The sequence below is a fragment of the Cyphomyrmex costatus genome, unplaced genomic scaffold (genome assembly GCF_001594065.2).
Source record: "Cyphomyrmex costatus isolate MS0001 unplaced genomic scaffold, Ccosl1.0 scaffold441, whole genome shotgun sequence".
In the NCBI taxonomy this organism is placed as follows: domain Eukaryota; kingdom Metazoa; phylum Arthropoda; class Insecta; order Hymenoptera; family Formicidae; genus Cyphomyrmex; species Cyphomyrmex costatus.
The window spans coordinates 889215-901695 of NW_017278652.1; the positions used below are offsets into that span (position 1 = coordinate 889215).

The 12481-nt window shown below is 33.1% G+C and overlaps 1 protein-coding gene across 1 annotated transcript; it reads left to right on the forward strand.

Annotated features, from left to right (window-relative positions):
* The first annotated feature begins 7734 nt into the window (after positions 1-7734).
* LOC108777504 (transcription factor Sox-14) lies at positions 7735-10835 on the forward strand. The gene is made up of 2 exons (XM_018544416.1): positions 7735-8694; positions 10714-10835. The coding sequence occupies exons 1-2, from the start codon at positions 7735-7737 to the stop codon at positions 10729-10731; spliced, it is 978 nt and encodes a 325-aa protein (XP_018399918.1). The 3' UTR covers positions 10732-10835.
* The last annotated feature ends 1646 nt before the right edge of the window (positions 10836-12481 follow it).

Below are 12481 nucleotides of genomic sequence, written 5' to 3' on the forward strand. Positions count from 1 at the left end.
CCCCCCCCCTCTCCCTCCCCCGCCCTCTCCCTTTATACAGGGTGTTTTCAAAAGGATTAGTGTCGACGCCACGAGCCGCATAATTCGACCAAAACTCCTTCTCCACCCTCGGAGAAATCAAATCGGCAACTAATCCGTCCTTAAACTGAAATGCGCGCTCACCAAATCTTTACGAAGCTTTCTAAGGATTGTCGAGTGACATTTTCAGATAATAGTTGTTTTGCACGTATTAATGACGTTATCGCTTAGTTTCCGTCGAAGATGATCTGAATGCTGCACCGCTGATTCGCAAAACCCGGATCCATTTTTCGCTTTTTTTCTTTTTTCATTTTCTCGAACAGCTTTCGAAAAGAAAAAAAAGCGCGTCGAGTCGAGCGGTCGCGTTAGGTTTAAACTTCAATCATTCGCGTTCCGGTGAAACCGAATCTTGGGGATCTAATCGGCTACGTTGTCTCGAGCTCACCCTTCGGATTTCCAAAACTTCCGTTTGGCTCTTACAGAAGAAACACCCCGTAGATCGTACACGTGCACGTGTGCCTACTGTGTGCACGCGGCGGATTTCAGCGCAAGTCGCACGAACGGATTCTAGGGTTGCACTTGGTCGACCCTTTCCGCTTCCCTCCCTCTGTCCACCCCCTTCCGTCCTCTTTCTCTCTCTTCGTTCGATTTCCATCGTGTTGCTGGATATAACCCACCCATCTACGAAACCGGGGAGGCAGTCGCTAATTACGCAACGCGTTCGTGCGTGCTCTTCGGGGGTGGCGACGTGGCACCGCGATGGATCCGGATTTCTCTCCTACGCTCCCTCCCCCTTCCTTCCCTCCCCCTCTCCATTGCGCACCCGTGATCTCGCACGGGCTCTCTTGAACCCGTGCCCTTACTCTCCCTATATAGCACCCTGTTAAGCTGCGTTCCCAACAAGCGAGCGCAAAGGCACATAATTTGAATTAATTGTAACAATATTTAAAAAATATATCTATTATGTAATTCTTCTTTAATTTTATAAAAACGGAAGTTTATTGAATTACAAATAATGGATGTAAATCAGACAATATTACAATTAAGATAATTACGATTTATTAAATTACCGGAATATTTCAGATTAGTAAAGACTTCCACAATTTTTTATCCGTTTGCAAATTTTTTAAATATTCAAAAATACTTACAATTAGTCTCGGTAACCTTTAAATTTCTTTTACAATAGTGAAATTTTAGTACCTCGGAATTATATATACATTAATAACCTCTCAAGAGAATGTTAGTGGGAATGGAGCTTTATCTATTTGCTTTCACGCATCTTCGCGATCGCCCATAATAATCAGCCAAACGCGGCGCTTCACCTGCTGAGAGCTTGCAGGATAAAGCTTCTAGCAGTTCCTGCCGGTTTAACATCTCGTTTCGTCGGTCGAGCAACCAACTTAATTTGTAGGATCAATGTCAGGAACGTTGCGTGAATAATCCCCCGCACACCCGAATTACACGCTCCGCTTGTATGGAAAAGACGTTACATCATCAAGCCGGGATTATTAATTAGCTGTATTCTAATTGCCATCTAAGCCAAATCATCGGATTTTTATTGCCTTTCGCGTAAGATTGTAATAATTATTCTGAATCATTAAACATGTCTTGAATTGACATAATAAAATCCTGGATTTTGAAACAAAATCTTTAATCTTAAGAAATTTATTCAAATATTGAATGTACATGAAATCGTACATACCTTATTAAAACTCCTGTTCACTCACCACCTAAGATAATGACATCAGTAGCAAAAATACATACAACAAAAATGCTTACAAATTATTTTTAAATATTATAGAAATATTAATAAAACATATTTATAGAAAAATTGTAAAAATATTATAGGAGAATTATAGAAATATTTTTCAATAAAACAATTTATAATCAATAGAATACTTTTTAAATTTCTTCGAGTAAAATTTCAAAAAAATTAAAATACTGCCATTATTGAAAAAGAGTAAATTTGCATTTAAATAAGAGTGGCAGACGTTTACTCTCTTTCTTCTCTGAAGTGAGATTCACTCCAAAGAAAAAGATCTCACTTCTTTTTAGAATAAATCTTACTCCAAAAGTGTGAAATCTCACTTCAAAAGAAATTAAATAGAAATCTATCAATTTTATTCAAGAGAGTGCAAATTTTTCAATCTTTTTCAATAATGCCAATGCTTTATTAACTTTTTTGAAATGTGATTTTACTCCAAGAAATTTAGAGAATAGACTTCTAAGATGTATAAAAAAACATCTTGTTTTGAAGGAAAATTAAGTCATATTTGTTTTTATACATATATTAATTATTTAACATCCATAGCTCATTTATTTTTGGATATACATTAATTTTTAGATATATGATAAATAAACATATTTCCACGTTAATATATTTTGCAAGAATTTGTATTGTATATTTTCTCGCTTGTGACGTTATAAGCTGAAATAATAACAATGAGTGAACAGGAGCCATAAGATATAAAGTGAGAAAATTAACATTTCGCATCAATAGATAATTTTCAAATGCGTTAAATATTCATTAAATGGGACACTCGGGTTTTGTATCACTGCTCGAGAATCCTCTGGATTTCAATTTAGAATAAAATCTAAGAGCGATCATTAATGCGAGGACAACGAATTTTCATGGACGAGCACGAATGAAGACCCACGAGAAAGAGAAAGGAGAACAATATTGGGCGGGATATACTTAAATTACCTAGGAAGCATTCATACGTGGGATAAGCATTGTCATCCCAAGGGATTGTCTTGCAGACACCTCACGGGCACGCTTTATACTGTGGGGGTGCCGCAGGAGTAGAAGAAGCCTGAGGGGTTGGGGGAGAGAAACCTTTATTAGGTAGATAAGCGAGATGCGAGTGCGTTATATAGATGCCCATCCTCGTTTTACTCACTTCAATGCCTAATGGAATTGAGTTCTTGCAAGGGAAAGAGTCTCCCCTCTCTCCTCTTCGTTCTCCGCCTGGTCCTCCTCCTCCTCCCCCTCCACCTCTTCGTCGACCGGGCAGGGAAAGAAGGGAACGGGGGGATGGGGGTGGACGACGGCGAGGACATGAGATAATTGGTATTTTGTCTCGCCGAATCCTTTGTGCCTCGAGTTTTAATTGACTTCGAGATTTTTCAATACCAATTTGCACCCGACTGCATGCGAGCAAGAATGTGTGTACACGCGGATGTATATGTACATACACGTATATGTGTATCTGTACGCACGGGGTATTCGCGGAGAGGCCGACGGAATGGCGACCACGTCGCCGGATTTTTTCCGCGACGGAAGAGACGTGCTCCTCGTTTTTCCTTCCGCCACCTTTTGTCGACGCCGCGACGAGGGTGGGTTTTGTTTTTCGGGGTGGCGCACCCCCGGCGAGATAATAAATTATTAGCTGACGTACTTGCTTTCCTAGATTTTTTTTCGTCCAATCGTGCCGAGATCGATGATAAAGTGACGGATGTTTTCGAGATATATTTCGCGACAGTGATTCTTATAAAAGCAAATCTGCTATTTCATAAAATAATTTTACATTATAATTTCATTGCTTTCTATTAAAATGAATTATTTTCTTGATTTGACAGTATTTGCTAAAATGAATTTGTGTGTGCTTCATGATTAGATTATTCAAATTAAATAATGATGAATATACGATTAACTTGACTTATGAGCACAAAATTATACAAATATTATATCTCATATGTAGAGTATTAATAGAATCAGGAGACCTCATTTTCTTATAAATCAAATAATTAAATTATATTTTTTCCGTTGTTTAATTTCATGTATGCTCTACGCATATTTACTTGTACAAAGTAATTTTCATTAAACAAGTGTTATAACACAATATCAGGTAATATATACAATTTTTAATATAAGACCATCAATGTCGAAATTTATTAAAATAAATAATATTCTTTCACTATATAGAGGAGAGAAAAGTATTTGATTGCGGCGGCGAAAAGACATCGAAAAGCAATCGTAATAGAGAATGCACGAAACAACTAATACTGCCGAGAAAGAGAAGCGAACTATTGCGTCTATTCGTTTGCATCGCTGAATGTCCTCCGGGAACCAGGAAGGCGAGAGAGGATGGGTCAGGACGGAGGGCGATTCGAGATTGCGAAAAGGGAACAGGCGCTCTCTCCTTTCGCCGCTTTTCATTCTAATCCAAGTGCCCTGTCGTCGAGAGGATTTTTTGCATTGTACCCGCAGATTTCCCATAGGAGGGTAACCGTCAGATTTCGCCTGGCATTGTTTCACAGAAGCTGTCGCTCTCCTCTCCTCCTCTCCTCTCCTCTCCTCTTCTCAACTCTCCTCTCCTCTCCTCTCTCTCTCTTTCTCTTTCTACATACGTATGTGAGCGTGTGTACGTAAGCTAAATAGGGTCGAAACTCGTTCTGAAGTGTAGACTCCCGATTGATTACTCGTCGACAACGAAAAGACGGCGTAAAGGGGTTGCACGATAAGAAAAACACCAAACGTTTATTCGATCATTTTATGTTCGGTAATGTAAACCTATAAAATTACATAAATATCGCTTTAACACATCACTTTATAAATTTATTTTACTTATACATTGAAGAACTTTGAAATTAATATCGTTTAACATTTATCATTATTAATATTTACTAGAAAATCTCAGACTAAGAATTATCTACACATTGTTAAAAACTTGTGGTAATATCACTTCAAAAATTTTCATTCAAAACTTCTTTTTCTGCAAAATAAGAAACAACTACATATAATAATTAGAATAATAAATATAAGTATATATTATAGATATGATTCCTACTTTACACAGAATATTTTAAAATTTGCACTCGCCAATTACTTATATGCACGGAAAATTTGTGTTAAATTTATTTTAACATAAATCGAGACATATATTATGTAAAATTAAATACAAAAATGTAACACTGGCACAATTTGGAAACATATTTCTTCAATAAAATTAACATTCATAACATGTTAAATTTAGACGTACTGACAGAAAAATGTTTGGTACTTATAACTTATAACTGTAATTGTAGATATGTTATAATAACCATAATTATAACGTGTACTTATACAATTAATTAATTTTTTATTCATTTATTTTAGAATTAAATTTCTTGAAACCCCTTATTCTATTAATTTATTTGTTCACTTACTCACTATTTTAATGCTAAAAAATATCAAATTAATACACAATATTGAAATAACATAATAACACTTTGTTAAATTAACGCTCAAGTATGTTAAAAATTTAGTATTATGTTAATACTATACTTGAAATTTTTATATATCAATCACAAATTTTTCGAGGTTACTTCAAAGTTGTCGGAAAAAAACGATTCTTCTGCAAAGACACTTTCACACTGTGAAGACGTCTTGAGATCGAGTTCATGGTGAAGTTCATCTTTGAGAATTTCATCCCCACTTCTTTCTCCCTCTCTGCCAATAAGTCTATAACGTAATAGTCCACGATGAAGAAAATAGGTGAGACAACTTAAGAAATGCACGGTTGGACCAAAAGAATCCTGATTGGTTAGCTGACTATTCTGATGTGTGTGTGTGTGTGTGTGTGTGTGTGTGAGAGAGAGAGAGAGAGAGAGAGAGAGAGAGAAAGAGAGAGAGAGAATTGAGGGATGTGCAGTAAGACCAAAATTTAGGACGCAAATTTAATTGACTAGCTCACTTGGCTCCAATATGCTCTAGCATGCTCCAAATAGCTTGGATGAGCTATTTGGAGCATGTTAGAGCATATTGGAGCATGCGACGCGAACAAACCTTAAAGGAAAGTTATGGTAATGGTAACAAAAAGAGAATATTTATAAATGACCGATTTTCTTTGATCAGTTTTATGTGAAAATAGCAAAATATATAACATTTGTTTTACTAAAGGAGTAAAATTTGGTAAACTTTTTTATTTAACAGAACAATTTTGTTTGGTTTTCATATTTTATAAAGAATAATATAAAATTGGATTGCAAGTAATTAATTTCCTTTTTGTAATTTCAATAAAATAATCTATCACGGTAGAGTAAAGTATGTTTCGCAGATCTCTCAGAGATGACGTTGTCTTCTCGCAAGAGAGATTTGATGTTTACTTGTGTATAAAGTGAGGATAATTAGAGATCATCAGTTTCATGCAATTTCTCAATTACCACATCATGATGACAGCCATTTTTTCAGAACGATCAGTAATCAATCAATCAATCAAAATCTATATACTCATGATACGCTACTAGAGAAGTTTAAAAACACCAACATAATTCCATACTGTAAAAAGTGAGAGAAAATTCTAAAAATCATACAAAATGGTTTTGAATAATTAAATTATCAATTCACTTAGAGTAAAAAAATTCGAATTTTAATATCGACATAATAACAAATAGTTTTTTGCATCAGTAAAATTTTGATTATTCATACAAAACATTTCTCTCAGTAAAGTGCAAACGACGATTTTAGCAAGATTGCATTTCATTGTTAAAATCGAACGAACTTGTATGTGAGATTACACGAAGCGTGCATATCCCCAGAGACAAAAAAAAATATGAAAATCTTTATCTGATCTTTCGTTCCCATTTTATCGCAATTATTGTGCGACGTAGCCCCGCGGTTGCGACAGTCCTCGAACGAAGCCAGTCAATAACGGCCGGTGTACTATGCGCTATTTGTACTTCGTCCTATCGAGGTAATCGATAATAATAATTGCAGCCCGCGCGATATATCCCGTCGAAGTGGCCCGCTCCGTCGCAGGCTGCAAAGTAGGGTGACAGAGTACGACGAAGTGGGACGAAGAGCAGCGGAGTTACACGAAAACTGAGACCTGACGACCAATGGTGCACAAGGGGCCGGTCGATGGGTGGTCGACGGATTAACCGGTCGACCTTCGAACAGGACCAGGAAAGCTACGCCCATAAACGTAGTCGCGTGTGGGGTTTGTAACGAACACGACGGAGAAGGAAGAGAGAGTCCCGAGAAGGACAGTGGCAGCACAATGAGTCAGCTGTCAAGAGCCCAAAGCAGCACTAGTGTAAACGCTGGGCTGGTATTAAGCCAACCGAACTCAGAATAAGAACGAACGAAGTACAGAGACAGATAAGCAGACACAAGGAAGGTGTGCAACGTTCGATCAGTGACTTGGTGGTAGAATAATAGTCTCTTAAAAGATCTATCTATTACTGGTTTCTAATAATCTTTAGTGAAAAAACATTGTTTTATATTATAGTCAACAAAAATCTAAGGCATCTTGATAATATAACTCTTGTGTTCTTAGATTTAAAAAATCTAAGTGAAAAAGTTAGAAGAAGAAGAAGCATCACATTCGTGAAGTAATCAAGAAGAATCAAGAAGATTTTTTCTGCAAAAATGTGCAATATATATATAGAAAAAATAGACGATATTAATCTGTGATTTTTTTTTCGTGACACAAATGGAACGCATGCAAATATTTCAAAAAAATTTTTACTTAGCAAGCAAAGAGACAATATTTTTCGTAAGTTATAAAATTAGTTAGCCAAAAAGTGCGCGAACGTGAAGTGAAAGAATTTCATAATCAAACGAAAACTATTAGTTTGTGCAGTAAAATATCCAACGAATTTATGAATCTCACGGTATATTATCCGCGTATCAATCCGTAATCGTTTACATTCGTTAAGTGTGTGTATGTTAAATTTGTAAACAATCGTTTGAACGAATCGTCCAAAGGTTATGAAGGATTTATGTTGATAAAGATGCTTAGTTTAGATCAGGAACAAATACCGTACAATCCAGTCTTAGTCAATTCAAACTCGGACGCAGATTTGAACTACGGAGTCGACATAAACTCACCGTCTTTGCACTCAATGTATCATTCGTTTTCTAATGTAATGCCACCTGAAGTTAACATTAGAAACGCGAATAATGTCGAGCAACAGACACTTGCGCAACAAGAGAAACACATTAAGAGGCCTATGAACGCGTTCATGGTGTGGGCACGTGACAAACGGAAGTTGATTTCCCAAGAGAATCCAAAGATGCACAATTCAGAGATTTCGAAGATGCTCGGTGTAATGTGGAAGAAGCTCACCGACGAAGATAAAGTTCCTTACATCGAGAAATCGAAGCGTCTGCGTCTTCAGCTCCTAAGGGATCATCCGGATTACAAGTATCGGCCTCGAAGAAAGGTCAAAACAGTACCAATGGCAAATCAATATGCCATGGGCTTACCTCCGACACATCGCACTAGTTTTCCTATCTCGCCTGTTTATGGTGCGCCGATCGTCAATCCTTCGATCATATCTCATACACTGCAGCCCTATAATTATCCGTATCACAGGACTCTCCGTTTTAAGTTCAGAGACCCAGATATGTTGTCCACGTCAATGGTTTCGGCTGATGGCAACAACAACGCGTCTTTGGACGTCAATAGCTTGTATCAACTTTACTCGATGGCACCGGCAGTTGGTAATTCGACATTGGCGCAGCATCACCTGAACCCGTTCTTCTCGACCAGCCATCATACATTAGGAACTAACAGTCTCCATTCCCATCTGGTGTTGCCCTCGACATCCGAAGGTACAGGAAGCGATAAATCCGTCAACAATTGTGATACCAACCCATCACCATCTTCATCATCGATGCACTCGCTTGAAGCACTGACACAATCTGGGCCATCTACGTCGGATCCTGATTGGTTTCATAGATATAATTCGGTAAAAAATTAATGAAATCATATATTTTTTAAATTATGCTTTATTTATGCGTATATTTACAATTTCAATTAATTTGAAGTACTTTAAAATATTGTGAAAATAAAAAAAGATTTCACTGTGAACTGTCCTTAATATTAAAATAATTTATTACAAGGAACATAGCACAATCTATTTATCCAATTGCTATGTGATTCTGTTTCTTTACAGCGAAATACTATTTTTCTTTGTGAAATTTCTTATATACAGATTGTTAGATTAAAAATATTAATCTAGAATTTTCAGTCTGTTAAAGAAAGGAAAGAAAAATTAGAAGAAATATATCTCAAAAAGTAATTTGCATGTAATGTTTGTGTTCATTAAGATAATCAAAAGGCTCAGTAGAATAAATCAAGAAAATAAAAACAAAGATTGCCGATATGAACTACTAGTTATAAGTGTGTATTTTTAACAATTCATTCGGAATCATACAAAAACATATACGTTTCGACCTATGGTTAAGATCCTTCTCAATACAAATAAGTAAAATTTAAAATTAAGAACATCAAAATTGAAAACGTATAAGAATACGATTACTCTAGTGGTAATGTCCAAATCAAGTCAAATTTTGTTCATCAAAGTTTTAGATTTAATGAATATCAAAATTATAGATCATTTTTGTGTAGTTATACAGGTTCCATTAAACTGCTCGGTTTAATGAAATTTAAATGACAATTATTAGACGCAACATAACCGTTTGGAAGACCGATGAGAATTTTTTTGTGTTTGTTTTTTCGAATCAATTAGTAAAAAAAATGGAAATCGCTCTCTAATTGATTCAGTCTTATCTGACAGTTTTTAAGCTAGCTGTCGGCAAAACCGTCGCGCTGTTAACGAGGCGGATAATTGAATTAGCATATTAATGCGACGGAACAATGGAATCGTTTAGGCCCGAATTCGTTTTGTCTTATCTAATGGGTTTTATTGCAGAATACGATTCTTGATGAATAGCTTAACCTCTTTTACAATATTCCGTTTATAAATAATGTTTTCTAATTACGGATACATTTTTAACTTAGTCTGTAACAATTATAATTTTTGGCCGAATGTGATAAATACATAAAAAATTATACTGATAAAAATAATAAAACATAAGAAATAAACAAAGGGCCAAGAGCCAAATGTTGACATTTAAAACAATAACACTTTAATTTAAATTAATAAACATTACAAAATAATAAAAACAATTATCAACAGACGTTTCGACACCGATCGGGTCATTATCAATGTTCACAAAAATATTTTAAAAAAACATATGTCTACAGAATAAAATTTATTATTAATTAACGCCGTCTTCATTTAATTAGATATTGCAGTTGAATGTATTGGAATAGTCAAATAAAATTGGAAGTTCTTATTTAATAGGCAAAACAGCAAACATTCAAAGTCCATATAAGAGAACAAATATATAGCAATATCTTAAGCGTAAAAATCGAAGAGAAGGCGTAATTCCAGTTCATATTCAATATTACTAAAATTAGCAAATTTGTCACTTATCGTATATGAATCCGGCGACTTCCAATTGTATCAATTGTTTCAAGAAAGATTATTTAAATCCAATAAGATCTAATATTAATTATTTATCGCAAATATTTTAATTCTTTTTCTTTCTTTATATCAGTTTAATTTCCTTCACTCAGTTGTCAAGTAATTTTTCTTTATTTATATTACATACACACATACATATATGTATAAAAATATATAAGTATAAAAAATACATACACATAAAAGTATATACATATTCTTACATATACTTCTGATATATTTATTTGTCAGACTTTCTTTGTCAAAATTTTGATAAAGAAATATTTTTTATATTTTATTATATATATTATTTGTTTAATATATCTCTCAAGTGTTGATATACTATATGTACATATATAAATATGTCATGTATTTAATGTACGTATGATTTTAATAATTTATGTAATTTATAATTGAAACATGAAATTCTCTAAATTACTAACTTTTCAATTGTTGCAGGCTCCGTTTTCACGATGAAATATGAAGATATATAATTCGGGTTTTATCGGGTCATTATCATGTACCTGCAAAAAACAATACATTTGATAATAAAGTTATTCTTATGAACTACACACATAATAAGGAGGTATAACATTATAAAAACAACAAAAATTAACATTCTGGTAAGATAAAAATAGCAGGCTAAAGAAGAAAACACTTAAAAATTCATTTGTAATATATTTAGAAATATATTTAATTAAATAAATATTTGTTTCGCAAAATAAATTTGCAGTATTTGTAAAACATGCAATGTTTCAATGCAATTCGTTTAAATAACTAATACATGTAATTCCGATTTTATTTTTTGTAATTTTATAAAATTAACATGTCAACGAAAGATTTACATACATATATGTTATAAAATATTAATTCACAATAAATAGATATATTTACTATAGTCTGCTGCATTCAATGTATACATTAACTAATAAGTTTATACATTCACTAAAGTTAACTTTAACTGTAATACAAAAATAAATAATAATAATAATTTTTCGATAGTAAATATGTAACTAATAATAAATGTAACAATAAGATAATGTAACACTAAAAAATGTTTATAGTAAGTAGAGCTGGATAAAACTGAGTAGAAAAGTTTTGTATTATTTTCTGCTTTTCTTAATAATTATTAAGGAAATATTTAATAAGAATCTGCAGCATATATCCGCGCGATTTAACGGCAGCTTAATATTACTTATAATTTATAGTTGCTAGAAACGCGCTTTTTTCAACATCTCTCCGCGCACATAATAATCATAACCTGAATTTTTTAACGCGCGCACTTACGCTGTTGATTTGGGCGAATATTTTCTAATTCATAGATCTTTGTTAATTAATTTCTCTTAATTATTCCAAAAATTATACAATGATAAAGAACTTTTCTGTACAGTTTAATCCGTTCAATTAGCCTAGAAGACGTAATTATTAAACACCCTATATATGAATCAAGTACGTAATAAAATAATTCTTTTATAAATATCTATTTATTTTAATAATATTTTTATTTAGTTTTTTTTCGAATTTTCATTATTTCCTTTAATTATAACTTCAATTTTAATTACAATTCAAATTTGTATCAGAATTTTATTTGCATAAAATTATTTTAATCTGAAGCATTAGATCCTCGTTATTACCTCCTTATTATGTGATGAAAATTTGTACAAATATAAATATATTTTTCGCTGTAAATATGTTAAAAATTATATGTGATTGGTCAATATAGATATGATTGTGTATATTTATACTGTGTATATTTATACTTATACACATAATGATTTACTTATGTATATATTTGTATATATATAGTGTATAATATATTACATGAATTAAAATATATATAAGTTAATATCAATAATATAAAATTTAAATATAATGTATGCAATATATATGAATATATTATATATTTGTATTTATATTTAAATATACACGTGTATTTATTATAGTAGTAGATAATGTAATTAATATAAATATAAGTATTAATAATAATTAATGATATACAAAATTTAGAAATTAATTAATAAATATTATCAGCTCATATAAAATCAAAAATTATAAAAGTTAAATATACCTCCCAGGTCAAACAAATAATGAGCTATATTTGTTGTTACTATTAAACAAATTTATTACAATCGATAAAATTAGCGCAGAACGTTTCGACTTTACAAAGTCATCCTCAGCCTCAACAAAAATCCCAATCAAATTAAACCGTTTACATGTCACAGACGCA